General features: G+C 42.9%; 2 protein-coding genes across 2 annotated transcripts in view; one reads left to right on the top strand and one right to left on the bottom strand.

Annotated features, from left to right (window-relative positions):
• Window positions 1-1,348: 1,348 nt before the first annotated feature.
• ZCCHC9 (zinc finger CCHC-type containing 9) lies at window positions 1,349-9,166 on the top strand. Its single transcript, XM_075726273.1, has 5 exons — window positions 1,349-1,693; window positions 2,851-3,001; window positions 3,282-3,374; window positions 4,502-4,570; window positions 6,562-9,166. Exons 1-5 carry the CDS (start codon window positions 1,349-1,351, stop codon window positions 6,675-6,677), a joined length of 774 nt encoding a protein of 257 aa, XP_075582388.1. The 3' UTR covers window positions 6,678-9,166.
• A 3,452-nt stretch (window positions 9,167-12,618) lies between these two features.
• The window catches only part of ACOT12 (acyl-CoA thioesterase 12), a 36,491-nt gene continuing 26,492 nt past the window's right edge, over window positions 12,619-22,617 (bottom strand). Inside the window, 7 exon segments of the mRNA XM_075727115.1 lie at window positions 12,619-12,750; window positions 13,581-13,707; window positions 14,814-14,888; window positions 14,890-14,937; window positions 16,355-16,453; window positions 16,455-16,483; window positions 22,119-22,208. Coding sequence (XP_075583230.1) covers window positions 12,619-12,750; window positions 13,581-13,707; window positions 14,814-14,888; window positions 14,890-14,937; window positions 16,355-16,453; window positions 16,455-16,483; window positions 22,119-22,208 — 600 coding nt within the window.

The raw sequence follows: 22,617 nt of genomic DNA on the forward strand, positions 1-22,617 counted from the left end.
AAAGAGAGTCTGGTATAGAACTATGAAGTCAGCTAGCATCAAAACTGTGAGTGCAGCTGCATCCAGGGAGGAGTTGGCACAGGCCATGGCCCCGTGGTTAGGACTGTCTCACACGTGCTCGGCAAGCAGCCAAGCAGGCCCATCAGCAGCCATGTCCCAGCCTTCAGAGTCTCCCCTTCCTCGGTAGCCCCGCAGCACCCCAGGAGTGTCACCCTGTGCTGCGACTGGGGCAGTGCATGGCGCTCCCGCACACACTGCAATGCGGGAACTCTGTTTGCACCAGTTGCTGCTCCCCTTTCATTCCCTTCGCTCTGAGGCCAACAGGCTGTTGGCAGCAGGACTGCTCAGGAGAAAGGTACGTGAGACAGGCAGCAGCTCTGGTCACCCCTCACGACCCTCTCTGCTCCTCTGGCTGCTCCCCGGGAGGCACAGGTGCCTGCAAAGGGCCATGTCCCACAGTCCTTTTGCCCCTGCAATAAATAAGTTAAACTTCTCTGGAAGAGGGTTAGTCTTTTCCAAGTGCCTTCGCAACCCACAGATGCATGCTCTCTCTATGGGTATAGCCGTTTCAAGATCATACAGAAAACAACTGTATGCGCGTTACTTCGCTAAGTAGCAGGTGAGCACACCACAGCACACCGCATTTCTGTGCCACAGTTAAGAAGGAGGAGAACACCCCGACTCCACATGCGCGCTGTGGCCTCTGGGTAAGGCGGAGAGCCGCTGAGGGCCAGCGCGGCCGGTGGGCTGTCCCCGGGAGGTGCTTGCAGCCTCTCCCACGCGTTCCTGGTCAGACCGGCCCCGCCCGGCGGCACCTGCACCTCGCTCCCGCGGGGGGCCCCGCCGCGCTACCCTCACCCGCAGCAGCGGCTCCAGCCTCCCCGGCCCCGCCTCAACATGGCGGCGGGGCGCGGAGGCAGAGCCGCACGCGGCGGCGGCGGGAGGAAGTGACGTTAGCGCCGCGCCCGGCGACACGCCCGGCCCGCCCTAGCGGCGGCCAGGCGGGCTCGGCTCCACTTCCGTCGCCCGGCGCGGGGGCCCCTCTGTCAGGCGTCTGTGCCGCGGCGGACCCGGGCGGGCGGCGCCTCCCTGGCCGCTTCGGGCTGGGCCGGGCCCGGCCCCTCCGCCGCCGGCCCCCCTCTCAGGACGGGCCGCGGGGTCCCGGCGAACCGCCCCGGGAGGCGGGCCGTGCGCCTCGTAACTGCAGCCGGCGCCGGGGTGGGCCGCGGCCGCCGGGCAGCCGCCTCGCTGAGGGAACGGGGGCTGCGCGGCGCTCCCCGGGGCTGAGCCGCCGCGGTCGCTCGGGTGCCGCTGCTCCGGGGCTGCTCGGGCCGCTGCCGGCCCTGCCATGACCCGATGGGCTCGGCGGAGCGGCGCTCCCGGCGAAAGGGCGCTGGGGGCCACCCCCTGGGAGGAGATGGTGAGCGGCCCCGGGGGGCGGGGAGGCCGGCCCGGCCCTGTCTCCCCGAGGAAGGAGCAAGAGCAGAGGAGGACGAAGAAGAGGAAGAAGAAGGGCTGTCTGAACGAAGACGTTAACGGCTTCGCGGCGTACTTGCAGCAGCGGCGGCGGGGTGGGGACGGGGCCGAGGCAGGCAGCGCTGGGCTGGAGGAGGAGGCGGCGGTAGCCCTGAAGAAGGACAGGCGCCGGGAGGATAGGAGGCTGAAGAGGCAAGAAATGAAGAAAAACGCCATGGTGAGTTTTGCCTGTGTGTGGCAGCTTGTTAAAAACTTAGGAAAAGCTACGTGTGGAAAACGTGTATTCCCAGTTCCCTGCTGATCCTGCCAGGAGGTGGTTCAGTGAGGGGGCTGAGGGTGTTCCCTGCTGGAAGCATAGCCTGTGCTACGTGACACTTCAGGTTAATGAAGTGAACTCAAGTATCTCAACTTTGAAACAGTGAAGTTCAGCTTAAGTCATAGCCTTTAGTGTGGCTCTCCCAGTTGAACACTGTTCTTGCCACTCTTTGATGAATTCCCAGCCCCTCTTGTCTCCTGGGTGAAGCTGATTCAGTGCATCTCTATATGTAATTCATCAGTACAGTATTACTGCTGATTTGGGGCCTCTTTCTGCAGTGTCTTCTGCTTGAGAATTGGAGTGAGACGTCCAGCAGACTCTAATGAGACTGTCTAAAAGCAGTTATCTCAGCACAAATTTACGCATTCAGCATGAACTTATGCAAAATGTAATCCTGGAACATAGTAAAGAGACCCTACTACTAATTAATCTGAGATACTCAAGTTCTTCATGAGTAAATTATAGGACTGGTGCAACATTGCTTATGTTTACCTAAGTGCTTACTTCAGTAACACTTAAAAGAGCTTGGAGAACTGTGCTGTAGTCACAATCAGCTATTGTCGTTCATCCTTTATCCAGGGCACTTGGTTGTCAGTGAGTGAATACCCCATACCGTGTGTTGTTGGTAAAAGGAGAAAAGTACCCATAATGATACGGTGTTTAATGGTGTAGACCACTGACAGTTATTTTGTGACAGGATACAATGTCTCTTTTGTCTAGCTGTTTTTTTTGCCTGAGGAGAAAACCCTTGATATGTTTGCCTCCTAGAAAGTCAGAAGGCCTTATTAGACTGGGATTTTCAGGTCTTTGAGTGCCATTCACAGAATCTTGTCTCTTTATGTTAGAGTAACCTCAAATCTCACGCTAGAGATAGGTATCCAATAGTACCCTCAAGGTTTCAGCCAAGAGAAGTAGTGGTCTAGTCCAAGCCTACTGGCTATAGGTGATAATCAAATAGCAGGAATAAGTGAATTCTTTGGTAATGCCACCTTAAGTAGTATGTTTTGCTATGTGAACTGTCTGTTACAATGCATATAACTTAGTTTTTATTTTCAAAGGTATGTTTCCACTGTAGAGAACCTGGCCACGGTGTAGCTGATTGTCCTGCAGTGCTTGAAAGTCAAGATATGGGTACAGGAATCTGTTACCGGTGCGGATCCACAGAACATGACATCAGCAAATGCAAAGCAAAAGTAGATCCAGCTGTTGGTATGTCTCAGAAATTTGTATCTTCTAAAGTGCTGTGGTCTGAGTTTTTTGACTACTGAAATACAAGCTTTGTGTTTTAGTAATTTAAGTAATCTGAGGAGATAGGTTAATATGTTTAAAGGAATACAATACTGTAACAATGAACATAACAGTGTAAGAGACAGTATAGCATTTATCATATAGTTGTGTAGTAAAATCTTGTCCTTGTAGTGTGTTCACAGTTGTCTGTGACTTTGCAAAGTTTTTTAATGTGGATCATAAACTATGTGGGATTTTGCAGGGGCATTTCCATATGCAAAATGTTTCATCTGTGGTGAGATGGGGCACCTGTCAAGGTCGTGTCCAGATAATCCCAAAGGATTGTATGCTGAAGGTGAGTGTGATAATTTACTAAAATCAAAACACATTTTTCATACTTGCCTGATGCAGAACAAAGTAATATTGCAAGTGAATGAGGATCCAAAGGAATTTCCAAATATCTTTTACTCCTGGTAAAAGCAGATTAATTCTGGGGAATTCTGGGAAATTCACTGATTACCTAGGGATTTCTGTTTTAATTGTAAGCTTAGTGTTAATGAGATGAGATCAAAGTATGAGAACTTGCTTGTGCTTGCAATTTCAAGAGGCATGCAAAGAAACAAAGTCATAATAGGCTGTGTGTATGTAGTCAGTGTCTATTTAAATGTACGTATACCAAAGTGTGTGGTAAGAACGTACTCCCTATAGCTTACGACTTTGGGAGGTGTTCACGCAAAACAAGGGCTCTTGCTAGAAAGAGGACATCTTCAGTTTAAGTGACTTTTATAAGAAATGTGATCTAAGTTTGAAGATTTCACTCAGATTCTGCTCTGCCTGGTTTCTCTGTTGGCACTAACAAATAACATTCTGTCTCCCAGTACAAACTTCAGGTCCTGCAAACTCAAAAGGGTGGTCTTATAACAGTTAAATTGGAAGAAACATCACTTTAGAGGCATTGCGCTTTTACTTTCAATGCTTGGGTTATGAATAGAATTTATATTTAATACCTCAGTACCTGCAGTTGGATTACCTGTCGCTCAGGAGCTCCTATTAATTTCAAAACTTCCTTTGAATAATTGAATTTCAGCAAAATTCAGATTGTTTCTCAAAAAGAGAGCTTCAGACAAATGAGAAATATTTGGGGTGTGGTGCATGGAATTTGTAGGATGTGATGCTTTACAGAGCAGTGTGAGTACAAATAGCTCTGTCCATCAGAGAGAGACAGACACAGAGGAAGCTGTGTTTGCAGGCTTCTGAAGCTGGCTGTGTATCTTTTCCACGATGTTATATTATTGTGCCTAGGAGTGCAGACCTTTCCACGGGGACGTTTCCGTATCTTATTTACAGGTTGTCACTGCAGAAAACTAGAACAGGATTTTTCAATATACATAGAAGAGCAAAACAGTGTAGCGGGGGGGTTTTTTTGGGTTTTTGTGGGTTTTTTTTTCCCCCCGGATGAGTAATGACTTTCTCCCTTAACAGGTGGTGGCTGCAGACTTTGTGGCTCTGTGGAGCACTTCAGAAAAGACTGTCCGGAAAAACAGAACTCAGGTGAGATGCAGGGGACTGTACAGAGTGGAGTTTGCGTGCACAGCTGAGTAATGTTTATTTACTGCTTTGCCTGACTTCAGTCAGGAAAAAAAGGGTTTGAGAAGAGAACTTGCAAATAGTGAAGGTGACCTTCCTTTGGGAATGAGTGCTTGTATTAGGGGGTATGAGGACCAGGCATTAAGTTGCAATGCAAAATGTGAGCTTTCCGTTTAAAAAACCAAAACCTAGCTTGTGTGTCTGAAGGTAATATTATGTACTAATGTGTATTTGTTAGCCAGTATTTATGCTGCTGTTCACAAATTTAGCAACTGTAAAACAAAATTGGTTTCTTCTTTTGATGATTTGTGTGTGAAGTGGTGGAACTGAACATAACGCCAGTTGCAGGGTGGTGGTACTGGCAGCTTGTAAAAGCTGCGGGTGCAGACGAGTGTTCAAATCATTTAAAACAGGAGAGAAAGAGGAGACAGGAGCTAGATTGACCAGGTAATAAGCTGCTTGCGTGTTCTTCAGCTTTCCGTGTGGGTGGAAGAATTACATTATACACAGCAAAAACGTGCTAAGGAAGGCAAAAGCATCAAATGGGTTTGAAGAACGAGGCTGTTACTGAAGTGGTGAAACATTTCTTCATTTTTCTACTTTGTTTGTATGTCTTATAGAGCTTTTGGGTTAATGATATGCTATGAACTTTTGTGGAATCTATGTGAGAAATATTGAGGGAGGCGACAGGGGCCTATAAGTTAGCTGCTTTCTCTATCTGATCCTATATATATGATATTGTTGCATCCGAGACCATACATAACCTTCGAGATGTATGCTGCTTTGCTAGTTTGGAACAAGTGAGATAGAGTCTTAACTGGCCTGGCAGAAGTTTCTGATACAAAAAGAGTCTTTAAAATTTCCCCAAACTCATCAGCCATGGCAGGTTGTTGGGCAGCACCCACTCAGATGAATGCTGAGTTGAAAGCCTGTGATGTAGCCCTTGTTGGATTTCTGCATGCCACATTTACAGCAAACCACCTTTGTGTGGTTAATACTTTTTGTAAGTCAAAAACCTGTACAAATGCAGTAGAAGAAAAGAAACGCTTGTAGGAACGGCATTGCTCAAAGCTGGGCCAGCTGTTGCCAGGAAATGGCAGTCTTCAGTTGTTACTGCAGCCCAGTGCAAGCCTTTCTGCTCTCTGGCAGCAGGGCTGTAAATTGTATGTGAAGCAGAATTGGAATCTTTTTTTGTACCTTTTTTTGAGAACTTGTATGCTACAGGAAGATAGCTGATAGCTAGCAAAGAAGTTTAGGCACTACAGCTTGTAATTTCTTCAGGTGGAGTTATTTGGCCTGCTTTAATATGCCCAAGTTAATCCAAATAAACATTGATTTATCCATGTGGTATTCTTGGTATGATTTGATTTGTTGCTCTCAAAATTAGATTGTCATTCAGAAAAGAAATATCAGTTGGTTAACAGTGTTTTCTCTAGGAAAGGGTTGTGAATTGGTCTAAACAGCATTTAAACAGCAAAAGGATGATGCTGATTATATGCAGGGATGTGAGTTGAGAAATGTAAATTTTAATCTCTCGTGCCTCCTCAGTGCTTAGTTTTTTCATCCATATAATAGAGGAGGTCTTTCCTTTATATCCAGGGATGCTTGAAATATTCTGAAATCTTTATCGTAAGAGTTATTTGGACTTCTGTGAGAGCTAATGTATCGTCTGCATACTCTTTAAATGTTTCGTTGGACAGTCAAATGGGAAAAAACATGTAGTGGTGATTTCTGAACCTTGACAATCCGCATGGGGGAGGAAAGGGAGTTTACAAAACACAATTTTTAAAAAAAAAAGTTTTGTAAGGAGAGTTGGCTTCAGAGCTAGAACTAAACTGGTAGATCTTCAGTGAATCAATGACAGGCCTTTGCAGGCCAAATCTTCTGCAGGTGTGAAACTTTGGTCTAATGGTAATGCTCAGCCTTTCCATGATCTCTTGTCTCTCACTCTACAGATCAGGTTACGGTTGGGCGATGGGCCATTGGAATGAGCGCAGATTATGAAGAAGTTGCAGAAACACCAAAGCTGGAAAAACCAAAAGTGAAAGTACCCAAAGTTGTTACTTTTTGAAGGCCTCTTGGCTCTAAACCAAGGTTAGCCTGCAATGCTTCACTCCAGAGTTGGGACTACACAAAGTGGATTGCTGGTTCCAGAAAATCAAGCAGACTGCTGCTGCTAAACTATTTTTTTTGTCCACCTTCATTTTTCCAGTTTGCCTCCCAGACTAGCCTAGCTTACTGAAAAGCTGGGAACAACAGAAGTGCAGCGAGTGGGTATTGTATTTTTATATATCTCTGCCAAAATACAGCATTCCCTCAGATTCACATTTCCTCTCACTGCCAGCTCTCTGATGAGGGAAATTGGCTGCTTCTACAGGGATCTGGTTGCAGTAACCAAACAGGGTATGTGCATTTTATCACGGGGGTCTGTGACCATGGGATTTCAGGGGTCAGTATGTTCTACATGTTCCTTTTCTGGGATAAGCAAAGGTGACCTGTCCACGTTGGTAAAGACCAGTGGTTTTATGTCTTTGGCAGGAATTTGGATGAAATGTCATGATTACTGAGCCCATTTGTTCCTACATACTGTCATACCCTATTGAAAAATCGGCCTTTTGCCTAAGCTTTTATCACCCTTGGCACTCTCCAGTGGGGTCCGGTTCCCACCTTAGATAGATGAAAAGAAAAGTCAATTTATTTACAGTCAATTAAACCGATTACAATTCATTAATACACTAAGATCTTATAACAGTCCAAGACCAGCTTGCAAATGTGCACAATGTCCACAGATGAAAATAGTGCTCGATTCAGTAAACGACGAGCAACCTTTTCCTGTCGGGAACTGGAGAGTCCAAATTCTTTCAGTAGCTTGCAGTTGCCTTTGTACCATTTCCCCCATGCTCCGAGCAGAAATCCCATAAATTTGATATTGCTGGTATTCATAAGTTTTGTATCTGCTCTTTCAGATGTTGACATTTCTTAACTTTTTCCACCGATGCATCTGCCAGAGATGTTGATTTACTTTCATATCTGACTGTGATGTCAACCACTATGGTCTGGTCTCCTTTACCAAACACCAGGTCCGGCTTGTATGATTCATTCTGTTTGTCTTTCAGCAGCGGCTCCTGGAATACTACCCAGTCCTTCTTTTTCACCTCATTTGCCAGTAATTCACATAATTCTGTCTTTTAATCCTTGTATCTTGTACTGCTGGACAGTACCCAATAACATGCAAGCAGGTCTCATTTTCCTCACGTCAGTGTTGGCACAATTTAATGTGGGTTTCTTGTCTACCCCTTGCTAAAAATTCTCTCATGGGGTATATGTTCACTCTCAACTGTAATGTCGTGATGCCTTAAGAGTGCTGCTTCTGCTTACCAGAGAATAACACAGTCATGCTGGTCTTCTTAGGAGTATTTCTACATCTCTCTGACAGTTATTGTGGGTATTTTCTAAAGCCTCTTGTTGGGTTCTGGTTTGCTTTTGCCTTCTCCTTTTAGAAAGAATGATTTCTTGCTCCGTATGTGCAAGCTTGTAGTGAAGTTATTGGGTAAACCCTACAGCCTGTAGAGCTTGGGGGTGCAATTAACTGCTACTCAGCTAAATATGTACATACATTAACCTGATTGTGCATGTTGGATTGTGTTTCTTCACTAATAGAAACAGAATCATGCCCTTCCTCTGATATCCGTGGTGAAATATACCTGAAAAGATTGGAGAGCAAAGTGAGCAGCTTGCTTAGTTTCTTCACTTTTTTCAAGGAAAGTGTTCAAAAATCTTCAGTGTTTCTACCTCTTGGTGAGCTGGGAGTAAACTTTGCTTTGTGTTACACAAAAACTGCTTAATGGCAGATTTATTTATCTTTAAATGGAGACTGCAGCCTGAAAAACTGCAGTCTTAGAAAAACTGATACGTATTAAGAAAAGTTACGAAACCAACTGAAAACAGAGTTCCTGCAACAGCTGTCCCAATACTGTAGTAATTCAGCCTGCGCAGCCAGTGCCGGTAGGCTTTCACTTGTGCCTGATCATCTTGCCCAAGATGAGCAAGGAAGCGCAGTGTTACTGCAGGAGTGCACCTCACGGTCATCTCGCACGTGGTGCTTCGTTCTGAACCAGCATCCCGATGCGGCTGTGGGCAGGCGCCCGCGCACCTGCCACGCTGGGCTTCGCAGGCCTCTGCTGCAGTCGTGGTTGCCGTCAGACAAGTAGGGTACTTCAGTGTCCCAAAAATCTTCAATGTGCCTTCTAAAAACTTCAGCTTGTGTTATACAGTAATAAACAACAGTTCTTGAGGAGAAGCTATGCCGTGGTAAAACTATTGCTTCTAAAGATTATCTTCCCCTTTGAATAGAAGTGTCCTAATGGTCAGTACCTTGCCTCGGTGAGAACAGGGAAGGAACACGAGACAGCAAACTTGAGCTCAGGACTGCGTTTTGAGGTGCTTGGGACCAGCTGCTGCAACTGTGAGTTTGGAACATACTTTCCTTACAGCAGAAGACAAATGCAGGAATTTAATGGCATGGATATATTTTATATTTGTACGTGTTAATTATTTTTAATAAACTGCTGCTAAAGAATACAATAGAGCTCTTACGTTAGGTTTCCTGGTTCTGCTCTGGATACAAAGGCTCTTTTAAATGACTAAGATAGGGCATGTACGTTCAGTTTATAATAATCAGAGCACAAATTTAAATGGGGAAGAAGAGTGGATGTGGATGAAATCGAGGATTAATTACAGGGTTTTGATTAACTATTGGATTACAGCTCAAAGCATCATCACTTTAATGTGGACATTTTGCAACAGACGTTCATCCCAGCTTAAAAAGTGTTTCCCTTTCCATTATATGAATAAGTATGTTGTTTAAAGAACATCTTTTTATATAATTTCCTGTCTTTAAAAGCTCCTTGAGATTGTAATGTGTTCTTTTACCCATAGGAACTTGAAGGCGTGCACCTTGGCTTTACTAGTGGTACTGGTACTTCCCAGATAATAAGGGCTTGGTGTAGACAGTGTGGTGCACAAGTTGTGGTTTCAGAGCGCAGCCTCTCCTACGGAGGAAATGGCTGCTGCGGGTCTGTGGTTCTAGTAAGATGTCGGCACCCAGTTGTGCTACTGCAGGCTGAGGCAGAAGTGCCCCTTAACAGATTGCCAAGTTATGTGGTGTACAATGTGTAAGTTGGAGGAAAAGAAAATTCACTGTTCCTTTCCCACAGTCAATCACTGTCATGTCTGCTTGGCGAGAGGGACTGCTAGAAACAGGGTGACTGAGGGGGCAGTTGTGTCAAAAGAAATGCCACAAGAAGCAGTGGATTAACCTTTGTTCTCAAAATGGTGGAGCACAAGCAGGGCATGCTAGTATCCAGCTTTCCTGCCTTCTGAGCCCAGCCTGCTCTTCAGTGCAGTGATACACTCCTTCTAGTGCTCCCCTGGAGGTCAGTGAGCCCAGCAACCACCACTGGGTAAGACAACCTTCAGTCTCATACCTGTTGATCCACCTTGCACCGTACAAACACTTGTTAGGCTCCTACACCTGACTACTGCTCTGTTGTCCTCTGGGAAGAAATAATGCGCTTCTTCAGACTAAGACAATCACAGGGTATGGTCTCTGTGAGAATTTCAGTAAAGACAACAGCTGTTTTCAGGTAATCGTACATGTGCTTGCATGGGGCTGGAAGCATGTACACCTCCCTCTTGTCCTCTGCTTCAGTGACTGCTGAGGAAAATGAGGCGCTGAAACGCACTACACTGTCTAAAACAGCTGCACAGGTTCACAATCTTCAGTGACTATTGGACAAAACTACATGCAAAATGCACCCACTAATCTCTTTTTAGAAGATTTCCTGGAGGTATATGTAATTGAAGAGAGCTATTTGAAAAGCAGCTGTAAAAGGTGCTGCATGTAAAGATGCATTGTACCCACAAAAAAATGTAAAAGTTAGGCAAGTAACTAGAGTTTAAGCAAAGTTTGTGCACCAGAAACATCAATTTCCTTGTCTTAGAAGTTGCACAGAGGTTGGTAAAATACAACCCTGTGTCAAAAAGATGCTCTCCCCCTGTACTCCTGAAGATGTGTGGTGGCTGCATCTGGGTCGTGGCCCAGCTTTGCACTACAGTAGCCAAGGTCTTGGTGTTGGGGGCAGAACCTCATGTAGGTATGAGCTCGGCAGAACGCTAACATTTAAAAAATGCCAAATAGTGTTCTCCAGATAGCCCCTGCAGTAGCCCCACAGCTGAGTTTAGTGTGTAAGTGTCTCTAAAGGCAAGTTACAAACTGCTGCATAGGAAGCCACCCAAATAGCTGATGGGAAATGCTTGGTGCAGGCAGTATTCGGGCTTTTTCTCCCTGATGTGTCGTGTGTGTTCAGAGCTGAACATTAGGTGTCTCTGTTCACTAAAAATTGGGACCTCAGACTTGGCTGCCCACTCAAGAGTTTGTCTGCCGCCATCTGCACACAGCAAGTGTGGGCAGGAGTCGGAGTAGAGCTGGTCCACGGAGCGGGCCTGGACCCTTCCATTATCAGCCAGCCCAGGAGGAGGCGAGCAGGGCCTTGGTGGTCTTCATGCTCTGGAGGGGCTTGCCCTGCGGCTGCCCTCGCTCATTAGGCTGTGGTATTGCACCTTACCCACATGATAAAAATGACGATCCAAAATCAGGATCTGGATCTATAGTCTCTCCTCCAGAGCCAAAGACCAGGACCCACTTTACTTTTTTCATTACTAGCGCAAAGGTATCCCTGTGTTATATGGCATACAGTGGCCAGCCTTTGCTAGATGTAGAAGAGAGCGGCTGATTTCACTCATGCTTTGGTTCAAGGCTGTACCCAAGCTAAACTATTCTTGCTGAGAGGCTGGCTGACTCACGGTGCTAGTGTACCCGGAGGGCCCCCAGAACTCCAGTTGGTGTCTCTCTGCTGTACATATGCAAAATATGCAGGCATGCTGTAATCTGTAAATCACTGATGAAAGCTTTGATTTGGTTATAGGTTAAATTGAAGATGTATTTACTTAAGTGGGAACTGGACCAGACCCCTAGAGCTCACGCTCTACCAATTACGAGACAACAGTAAGACAAAAGGGCACTGCTACAGTTCGCATGCTTTGATTCTCTTAATGCCCCCACATTCATGTTACGATCTGGCTGCTGATGATTATACTAGTTTTTTTGAACAAGGCTCTTTTGAGCAAAAATAAGAGCAGAAAACAAAGTAGACACGCCACAAAAAAACCTCTGAAACCATTCTCCCTTTTCATCTGTGAGGGAGTGGATCCAAGAGTCTTATTGTTCTGCATTTGTTTGGCACTTCCAGAACAGTCTTGCACAGAGCTTGCCAGCTGGAGGTCATGGCACTTCTGTAAGAGGCCAGCAGCCCCCCGCCATCACTACAAAGCAGTTGTTCTGGAACGATGTCTGAAGCTGTTCCAGAGATACCGTAGCAAAATTTACCATGGATTTGTAATCTCAGAAACAATAATTTATTGGAAGTCACAGAAAAACTACAAGTATTAACAGATGAAGTACAAACATTAGCAAACATAAACTTACATAGGGTGTAATCTATATATAATGGGTGTGCAAGAACCTGGGCAACCAGGTGAGAGCACTGGATAAGCAGCTTGGAAGCATCACTAGTCTGCAAATTAGACAGGGTGGTATTCACTGATTTAGAACTGGCTAGATGCCATTATGTTCAATATAACATTAAAATAGTGAGATTGTCTCATGAGCTGCCGTTATACTGGGCCAAGTTCTGCCTCCATTTATGTAAAATCCATTATTGCAATCAAGAGTGGAATCTGTCCTTTAATCTTTTTAAAATTAAAAATTTAATTTAGAGCCTAAGGCCTAATCTTAATTTGATAGAAAATGCTTCTCGGGATCAAGCCCAATATTGGCTACATGATCCAAAGTAACTAACCTGTACAAAAATGATCAACACACATGCAGGAATTTAAACCAGTACTGCTTGATAATCTTCAGAGGTCTCTTCAGAAATCCGTTTTTAACTTCACTACTGGCTGCCTTTCAGCTCCAAGAACTTTATACATTCCAAAGCAGTGCCTTCAATGGATTTTGATGAGCCAGTAAGATTTGCAGCTAAGTACAGCATAACACCTGATGTCACCTGATTGAAGTAATACACCTGTTTAAACAAAAATAAATGAAACAAAGCCTATGGATTGCAATAGTTAGCCATTTTTTGCAGAGCCTGGATGAGTGTCAAAGTTTTTATGGATGGGAATAGAAACACAGTGCTTCTGAAACTGAAGGTAATAATTAGCAAAAAGAGCATGCCTTTTTTACGGTACTGTAGTGATCTCAGTGTCCCTGCTACTGACAGGTCCTCAAGCCTGTAGATGAATGTACACAGCAGTGCAGCAAGAAACATTATGTGTAACCTGTTAAATATATGTGCTTTATGAACAAAGCTGTTGCCTGAAAAAAGAACCCCAGCCACTGAGTTGCTGAATGTTTTCAGAAATAAGTTTTCTTAAATGAAAAAGTTGTAGCCTTCCCCTGGAAAAGAACAAAAGAGGAACATTGTCATTGGTCCAGAGATGGGATTCAGACTGCATGATTTCTGACATATGAAAGTTAAAGTTAAGCATTTAATCTGAACTTATTCCTCGGACTTCCTCTGTAGTCAGTGAAAAGAGATGGACTCCACCAGAGACCAATTTAATGCACACCTTCCAGAAGTGTGTTTTAGGCTTGAACGAATGACTCTGGAGGTGCCTAGCCATCTCCAGTGCTTAGTTTAGATTTCTTTCCCAACACATTCAGATTGGCCAAGTTGGGCAAGACAGATTCCACTTTGTGGAATGAAGAATGTCTTAATAACCACACTGGGGAAACGGATTCATTTTTTTCATTGTATTGCCATTATTGTCCTAGACTGTCAGCTCATGAGATTATATGCACATGTAATACTACAGGAAAGGAGATACAGCTGAGGTCAGCAGAGCTACTCACCGTACAGGAGCTGTTGCTGTCACTGTAGATCGGGAATCCAGCATAATGGATTTCACTTCTGCAGTGTTCTGGAGAAGGTGGCATAGACATGAGGGTAACTGACTTTACAGCTACTATGTAGGGTTCACTGCAGGGCAAGGGGAAGAATCAAACATTTTTTCAACAAGACGTTAAAAAAAATACATGTAAATGACTACAGACTATGCACAGCTATACCAAAGATGTCATTTTCATGTGAAGGCAGACAAGCTCCTGTATGTTTAAAGATACATGTTAAAAGATTCAGCTCTCTTGAGTCTCATTAAGGCTTTATCACAGACTCCAGTCAAGGAGACTTCTTGTGGAAAGCCACAGAACAATCACCCACATACACCACCTCCTCTTTTTTTATTTATCCTGCTCTCCATGACCCATGTTTACAAAACTGGGGTCTAGGAGCAACCCTTAATAGGAGGCTTTACCGTGTGGCCCCAGCAAAGGTAGAGATGATTCAATTCCCAGATGTGGGGGAAAAAAAGCAAGCACAGTACAGAATACTGCAATGTTCTGTTAACATGAAGAATTACTGAATATAAGAAGCAAAACTGAGAATAAAGAACAGTAAGATAACACCAAATGGTCCCATTTATCTGTGTTTCATTATGCAAGAACAAAAGGAAATCTAACAAAAAAAAAATCAATGTATGTTAAACTGATGAAGAACTTTTTAAACCAAATTCAGCAGCAAAATGTACAGATACAATAAATGTGTCACACTGAGGTTTCAAGAAAGGCCAAGCACTTCTTTGAATAAGAAAATCTCCACAATTACATTAAATGGGATTACAAAGTCACTCAAAAGAAACAAACAGACAAACACCCAGTTATGTGCTTCAGCACATTGACAAGCCCTCTGGGACATGTTTTTTTCCAAATTGCCTGTTTGGAATTCTGGCCTTTTTTCCCCTCATGATAGACCACTCCTGAGGAGTGACTATCAAAGATGCAATACCAGCCTATGCTACAAATCTGTGATACTCTGAATTTACTTCATCACTCCTTCATGTTGCAAAACAAATCTGGTTGTGCAGACTCAGGCATCAACGTATCGTACTTTAGATCAGCTACTAATCTAATTTCTTAAAAAATAAAATACCTTCTTTGCCACCCAACGACAGGCCCAGATAAAGGTCAACAGTAATCAAAACTGTGGCTCCAAAGTGCTGACAGTTAAACTTGAAATTGCATACTCACCTTGGCTTACAGGGTTGCCTTTGAGATACAAGAATCACAAAGTCTCTGGGTTTATGGCCAGTCACAGGTAGAGATGTAATATAGTTTCTCATCTTCATTCACAGCCTGTAGGACCTCACAAGTTCTGCAAGTACATTTAGCACACATATGCAGACCATGATGTATGCAATAGCATGTCTTAGAAAAACACAGTACAAACACATATTCCATCCTAACATTAAGCCTACTATTTTCATGTCCAGGCAGCAAGGAGGAGAGAGAAACACAGAGTGAAAAATTGAGGTTTTCTGCAACATTTCATCTGACACCACCTCTCTGTCCCACAAAATTGTTAAAAAGTGCTGCAAGGTGCTGGAGCAATGTCTTAAGAGCCTATCTTTTGCCTACTGTTGATTCCTGTTTGGAATTACATTAGCTTACATTGCATGCAATGCTGAATGACCAAACATTGTCCATCTGACACGCCACAGGAAACATTTGTAAAATTTTATTCAAAGTTGTGTTCTACTTGGTTCAGACAGGGCCACCTGGGTAGGACACACTCCTTCACTGTCTTGGAAGTACTGATCACTATCTCTGAGTGTTCACTACAAAAAAAAGTAAGAATTTTCCTTTACACTGGCAGTAATTTAATTTCAGATTCTACTGCCTCGGCAGTAAGCACTGCTAAGCTGGTATTGCATTTCAACCAGTCAATCAGGCTTCATGGTAGTCATAAAAAATCTCAGATTTTGGCTATAGATACGGAAAACCAACACAATATTTCTTCAGATTTCATTTGTTACAAGCCATAAATTCAGCAGAGATTGTGAATTTTCAAGTATCCCTAAGCTTCCACTTTCACCCTGTGATGAAAATCTTTCAGGACAGAATGACTAACTGAAAAAGCTTCTCCTTTAAGAGAATATTCACCAAATCAAATAAGTATCATATCAATTAAATTGTCTCTAGTCATTATTCTACACCATATAAGGTAAATGAAAGACCCTCAAACACCTTTTAAAGCAATTCTGAAACCCATTCTAATTCAGGTACACTTTATAAGATGGAATTTTTCTTAAAAGAGGCATTTTGAAAATTCCCATTTCCTGATTTCTCACTTTGTATGATGAAGCTCAGCATGAGTGTCCCAAACACCACAAACATGAAGGAGTCCACAGCTTTGCCTTAATTCTTACAGAGAGCATGCGCAATATATCAACTTCCAAGTTATATGCAACCTACTCAAATTAACCCTTTCAACATACATTTGTCTAGGCATGGAATTTTGTTCATTTTAGAAAATGGTAGCCTCTGTCCCAGTTCTCTGTTTTGACAGTCCAGGGCAACCATATTTTTAAATCACACTTAGGAGAAATAAAATTTTATTTTTAAGGTAAAAAAACCAATCCATACTTTGGCTAATGAATCTTTAATGTCAGCTTCTTACAGCCATTTCTTCTTAATTAGGTAGAAAAGTGTCAACATCTCAAAAATATTTGTATCAGGAAAGGTTAGTTGTCAGTGGATTTGAACAGTCTTAAAGAAAGGTAAGTTCTTACATGAAATGTTTTTCCCATTGTTGGTGGAATGTGAAGTCAGACAAAAGGGAGAAAGCTAGATATGACGGTATCTTCACTTGCATTTCAACTTTGAGTGACATCACCCCTCTCATGAGTCTGTATTTTTATCTGAAAAAAGTCAATAACCTTAAAACCAAAGAATGATTGCTATAAATATTTTAACATTTATACATGTTACACATTTAGGGCTTATGCAGGTTTTCTCAGAAGTAGGTATGAAACTATATCTAACATAAAATGCAGATGAGTATTCAAGATTAGTTTTACATTAAAATACAGCACAATGTGAAATCGAAGACACTGATAGCATAGTGACATCACACAGTTTTAATTACATCTGGTTAGGGATAGCTGAATTAGCCTGCAAGTGGAAATGACTGAGCTAGAGGCCAGTATGACCTCTTTCTCACACTATGTATATACAGTCTCTAAATACCTTTCACACTGCAGGTGCCTTGGAAAAAAAAATGAGTTATTGGACCATGTAGATGTCACCACTTTGATAAACAACAGCAGATACACTTAAGAATGAAGGTAAAAACCTTTTCTTGACCTTGCTATAGAAAGTCTCCTCATTGAGGCTTCAGTTCACTGACTCCAAAAGCTAATGGGGCAACCTGAGGACCTCATGCAATTCTTTTGGTGAATTTGGCATCAGTGATTGGTGACAAGAGATTAGACTTTTTAAATCTGGGCAGGCACTAGTCCAGAAATCTACCAGTTTTTAACATGGCCCTTAAACCAGGATGAGTTACAGAAATATGGCATAAATATGGGAAAGCAAGGGAAGATAACATATGAATTTAAGGATGGAATGGAAGAAAGTTTATTAAGGTAGATTTATCTGAAGCAGTAGTGATGGTTACTTAAATCTTTCCAGGAATTCAAAAGTTAAGAGTAGGATCCATTCGATGTGGCACTGGTGAGCAGGAGCAAGCTGGAGTGAGGCCACACCAGATGAGACAAGTATCCCTGCAGTATGTGTGAGGCAACACTGACTTCAGCAAAATAAGACAGAACAAGCAACTGCCCTCCCTGCCACCAGGATGAACATATCCAGCAGTCCTGCACATTGCAGGTTTGGGAACCTTACCCAGCGACATCCAAAGGGGACCAGATTTTTACAAACGCACTTTCCACGCTTTAAGAGGGATGACTATGGATTACCTCCTTGATCCACCTCTCCAACCTATGCAGTCCAGTAGCTTGTCTTTAATTAGTACTTAGTAGACTTCAACTACTTCAGCTCCCTTTGTCCGTGCACATCAGTCACGCATTGGCCTATGCCCCCTTCCCTTAAAATGACTCAACATTTCTCTTTCCAAGGTACATTTTTTCTCCCCTATTCTTTACTGTGGAGCACCCAGAATTAATAATATACTGAAAAACTATTTCAAAACATAGTTCTGCCTCTCTTGTCCCAGACTTGCAGTATCTGGTCTTGATAGTTTTGGGTCTATTTCTAGTCATATGCCTGAACACTAACACAGAGAATTCAAAAGGAATAACCTGCACATAACAATGTACACACAATTCTTGCAAAAGAAGGACTTGGCATCTTCCATAAACCCTGTAAAACGAAAGAAGATGGGTAGAAGAGAGTACTTAGAATTAGTGGACTTTATTTCCAAATTTTAATCTGATATGCTAAATGGCTTCTCAAATCCTAGAAAGTTTTAACTTTAAGTTAATTTTTAAGTGATACAACATTCATAAGCTTCATCATCTCTGTTGCTTCTTTTTGCTGTATCAAATCTTAACAATCTTTTGGTTTATGGAGCATTTGTGCAACAACACAGATTTTGTACGTTTCTGTATTTTCATGTTTTGGAATAGGAAAAAAAACCCAATATATTCAAGCAAGCCTCTTGCTGAAGTAAAGTTTGGGGTAAAACAAAAGACCTAAGAGCTTTGGAAATCAGCTACAGGATGCGTGGATCAATATTCCTCTAAGGCATAGAAGAGAAATCATGTTATCTTAGGAGTCTTCTAGACCTGAAAATCACAAAATGAAGTATGAGGTACAGCTGTTAAAACACCTCTCTGTGAAGTGACCACTGGCAAGGCTAGGTTGCTACTTTGGTTAATGGTTGGACTGGATGATCTTAAAGGTCTTTTCCAACCTAAACGATTCTATGATTCTACAGGCCTACAAGTCTTGTGGCTCTATATCAAAGAGCTCGCAGTGACACTTTCTACCTTCAAAAACTGTCAATCAACTTGGGGTCATTCTAATTCCAGGGAAAAGAGAACAAATCATCTGTGTATACATAAGCACATACTGCTTTGCAAAATCTACCTACTAGAATATTTCATCCCAAAATACAGTTCAGTTTAATGTCTTTGACAGTCTCCTTTCCCATAGTATAACTGCCTTCAGGCAGAGCACTGATCAGCACTGCTACCTGATTCCTACTATTTGTTCTTTCAGCCTCTCCCCAAGAAACCATTTCATGGACACTGAAGAGATCTGTTTGAGTGGAGATGCTGCTATGTGTGTCTATCAGACAAGGCCAAGTAGTTGTTCTGTGCCTATGCCACCGTATACCCTAAGCACAAGGATCATGACCTGGTACATGACTGCAGAGAACGTAAGACCAGTATGATATGCATGAGGTGGCCTGCAGTGCTTAAGGAAAAATGTTCTGAGCTAGATACAGTTTCTTAAGGGATACTCCCTTGTGCTCACATTTGCAAAAGTGACAAGAGTGTGAAACGGTGACAACTGAACCAAACTAACATTTGCCAAGATGGTAAGTTTCATTAACTGGAGCTGGCAGAAAGTCTTCCTTGGAAATGCATTTATCCCAGCATTTAGGGACTCGAGCACACATCTAAATTTGACTGGAGGAGCTGTATAGGTAAAGTCCAAGACTGGTTTCACTCTCATTTTCTTTGCCAAAGAGCAAATCTAATCCACCTAGTGGATTAATTTAGAGGTAAGCATACAGTCACATATGAGGACAAGTATACCCTCTGCCTACTGCTGACATCCACACTTTGTCAGCACTCTACCTTGTGCCTGCAAGCAGATGCTAAATAAGAAAGAAGACTTACTTACGGAATAAATGTTATACAACAATCGAAGTGGCCTACAGTCATATGATGGTTTGCTATTACTGTTCGCTGCATACATCCTTCTAGAAAAAAAATAGTGTGCTACGCTGGATCCCTGCCACTTCTTTAAAGAATATCTAATGACCGACAATGCCAGATTATGCAGAAATGTCTGGAACAATGGGAATGAATGGCTACTCTCCATCCATTGACAGCATCAGTGTGATTTGCGTCCTGCATCCTTCATCCTGCCTGAGCCAGATTTTGATGGATTTCAGATACCTATTTCAACTAGATGAAAGAACAGCTAGAAAAAGCTACTCAAGATTTTCCACCAGATAAGGCCTAAGTGGCTTGGGGGCAGATCTTACTATCAAGACTCCACAAAAGGGGAGAAAGTTCCAGACTCCAGTAATACTGGAATGTAGCTGGTGGCTTGCTGAGAGAGAGAAGTAACATCATACTGCTTAAAATGTCGTATAGAATGTGCATGGGGTTTGGGTTTTTGTATGAAGTAATTTCTTCACAACATTTGGTGCTGGTTCTATTACAGGTTTCAAGCATTTAGGGTGTTAGAAACTGAGATTGTGGCAGTCCCAGTGGATGCAGAAAGAAAGTTTCATATTGATAATAATACAGTCTCAGAGGCTTGAAAATAATGCTCAATGTTTCAGTCTGATTGTTCAAGCTTGCTTTTTCCAGCATGAGAGCTGTCTGTCATTTAATTGACACAACAGGGTTTACTGAAAGTTATTAACCACGGGAACAACCTACACATGGAACTGGCAGATTTGCTGTCACTGCAATTCCTCATGATTTATATATGCTCTTATTCAAGTAGCTTATTGACTAGATGCAAGAATCAGTAAGTGAAGTTTCATAGCCTGTGACATGCAGGAGGTCAGACTAAAATGTTTTAACAGCCTTCTTGTCCCAAAACATGTCTGAATCTACATGATCTTAAAGTAATCTACCAGTCACTAACCATTTTTCAGAAACCAAACTAACAGATGTCTCTTGATAGTTTGGAAAACATGCACTGTGACTAGGTTAAAACTGAGTTTTCCCAGCTAAATTATTTTGCTACTGGTTTTCTTAACAGCATCTTCCTATCTTAAAACTGGCTTACACAAGATTCCTTACTGATTTTGAGCTTATAACACTGATCGATAAACCGAGAGGTGCTTTGCTTTCAGGCTTTTACAATTTTTTAATAGAAAAAGGGCAGAAAGAAAGTTATCCAAAATGAAAAACCTGCATAGAAAAACAGTCAAGTGGTCTTCTGAGAAGACAGGGACTGAAAAATGTGGTATATAAATTGCTGACACCTGTCGACTGGCAGTGTCCACTTGGAACTATCACAAGGTAGTGCCTGCTACTTAGAAACGTCTCCCATGCTGCATACTTGGTAAAGGCAGTATATTACAGATTGCTGCACACATTTTGCTTATCACAGTGACATGAGAAGCCCCACAGATCATCAACAGCACTGCCTAAACAAAGATATCCAAGTTTGGTGTTTTGCTGGAATCAAACAATCTGGCAAAACCACAGAAGCATGTCAGTTGTGGCAAAGAAAACATCTCATAGAAATGAGATATGGGTTGGTTTGTGTTTTGACACTGTCCTGTGTGTTGCTCAGCCAGCCCAACTGATCAGTTGCTGGCAAGCCTGCCCTTCTGGGGTCCAAAGTCCTATGTTCACCAGTCATTCACGGCTTAGAACTCCTCCATGGCACTTCCAGGTTGCACAGCACTCTGGACAATCAGAGGTTGCTTTGCAACATTTCCAGGAAACTCTGGGGGTGTTGGTTTTCAACCCTAGCCACAGTAAAACCAAACCCTGCCGAGCCAATGTATTTATTTACAAAAGTAGAACGTGCCCACCTCTTATGGTGAAACATAACTAAAGTGGCTATGTAGTTATTCCACAATTATTCACTTAATATCATCTAGTGTTGTTTTAGAGTGGTTTTGAGGATTCCCAGGGAAAGAATGGCACGCACACACAGACTATCTAGCAGCACAAAAGGCTTTATTAACTACACTACAAGAGTTTAGCAAAGCAATATTCTTACCAACCCGAGGACCGTGAGGAAGATGGTCCATCCGTACATTCTTGTGCCATCTTGCGCTGCGAGATCAGCACAGCAGTCGGTAGGTGCCAGCTTTACGTGGGCGTCCCCATGGAGGCAATGGTGACCTCTCTGTACACCGGCCCACCCCTCTTCAGGAAATCCTGGTACTTACATTGCAGAGGAAAACAGGTTTTGACACACGTGACCAGTGAGTGTCAAAAACATGCCTCGGTTGCAACAAAGGGAGACTATGGTGCATGCGCCCACCGGTCAAGTGTGCTGCACGCGACATAGTCATCCTGTCTATTGGTTCATGGGCTTTGTTCATGCGACATATTACTATAATTCAGCAATTGCGTATCAGCCTTGCTCAAGCCAATAACAAGATGCTTACAAAGTAAGCAAAATTGTGAGCTGTGCCTTGTATCTTCCCAGTTGCACCTCCCTGCTGACCACAGAGATAAGAAAGCTGAGAAACGATCCTCCCTAACATTGCTCAGCCCCCTCAACTCCACAATCAGCATTTCAAACAATAAATTATCTGTCTCCTGCTCAGCTATCTACTTCTCACCCAGTATCCATCCACGGACCAAAATTCCATCTTTTAACCCTTCCGTACACAAGTGTACTGGTTATTTCCCATCCTGGTTTTGCTGCTAGATGTGTCAGTGCAGCTATATTGCTGTAACTCACATATGCCTGAAACATAAGATACACTTCTGAAAATGAAGGGGCAAAGATACATTTCCATAAACATTCCAGAAATCAGATGTTCTTTTTCTGTCATTACCCCTCAATTGCAAACAAATGTGTATTTTCCCATAAGTGTTTTCCTTCCAGAAAACACAGTCCAGTAGTTTCTGAATTAAATACTTTCAATAGCTTGATTATGTGCTCACATGGCTGTTGGCAAAACAACACTAATCAAATAACAACAAAACACTACTTTGGGTTTCTCCCATTATAAAGCAGTGCAGAAAAACTGTGGCCACCAGAGAGATAATACAGCTAGCCTCTCATACAACTAAATTAATGGTTTTGTCCATCTTCCTCCTGAGTAATTAAACTCTACTGGAAAATTAACCTCTCCATTGCTATCAAGCTGTAG

The sequence above is a fragment of the Pelecanus crispus genome, chromosome Z (assembly GCF_030463565.1).
Source record: "Pelecanus crispus isolate bPelCri1 chromosome Z, bPelCri1.pri, whole genome shotgun sequence".
NCBI lineage: Eukaryota > Metazoa > Chordata > Aves > Pelecaniformes > Pelecanidae > Pelecanus > Pelecanus crispus.

Coding starts and splice junctions, on each gene's coding strand:
- ZCCHC9 (XM_075726273.1), top strand. CDS start 1,349: ATGACCCGATGGGCTCGGCGGAGCGGCGCTCCCGGCGAAAGGGCGCTG. Junction 1,694..2,850: donor AAATGAAGAAAAACGCCATG/GTGAGTTTTGCC, acceptor TTATTTTCAAAG/GTATGTTTCCACTGTAGAGA. Junction 3,002..3,281: donor AAAAGTAGATCCAGCTGTTG/GTATGTCTCAGA, acceptor GGGATTTTGCAG/GGGCATTTCCATATGCAAAA.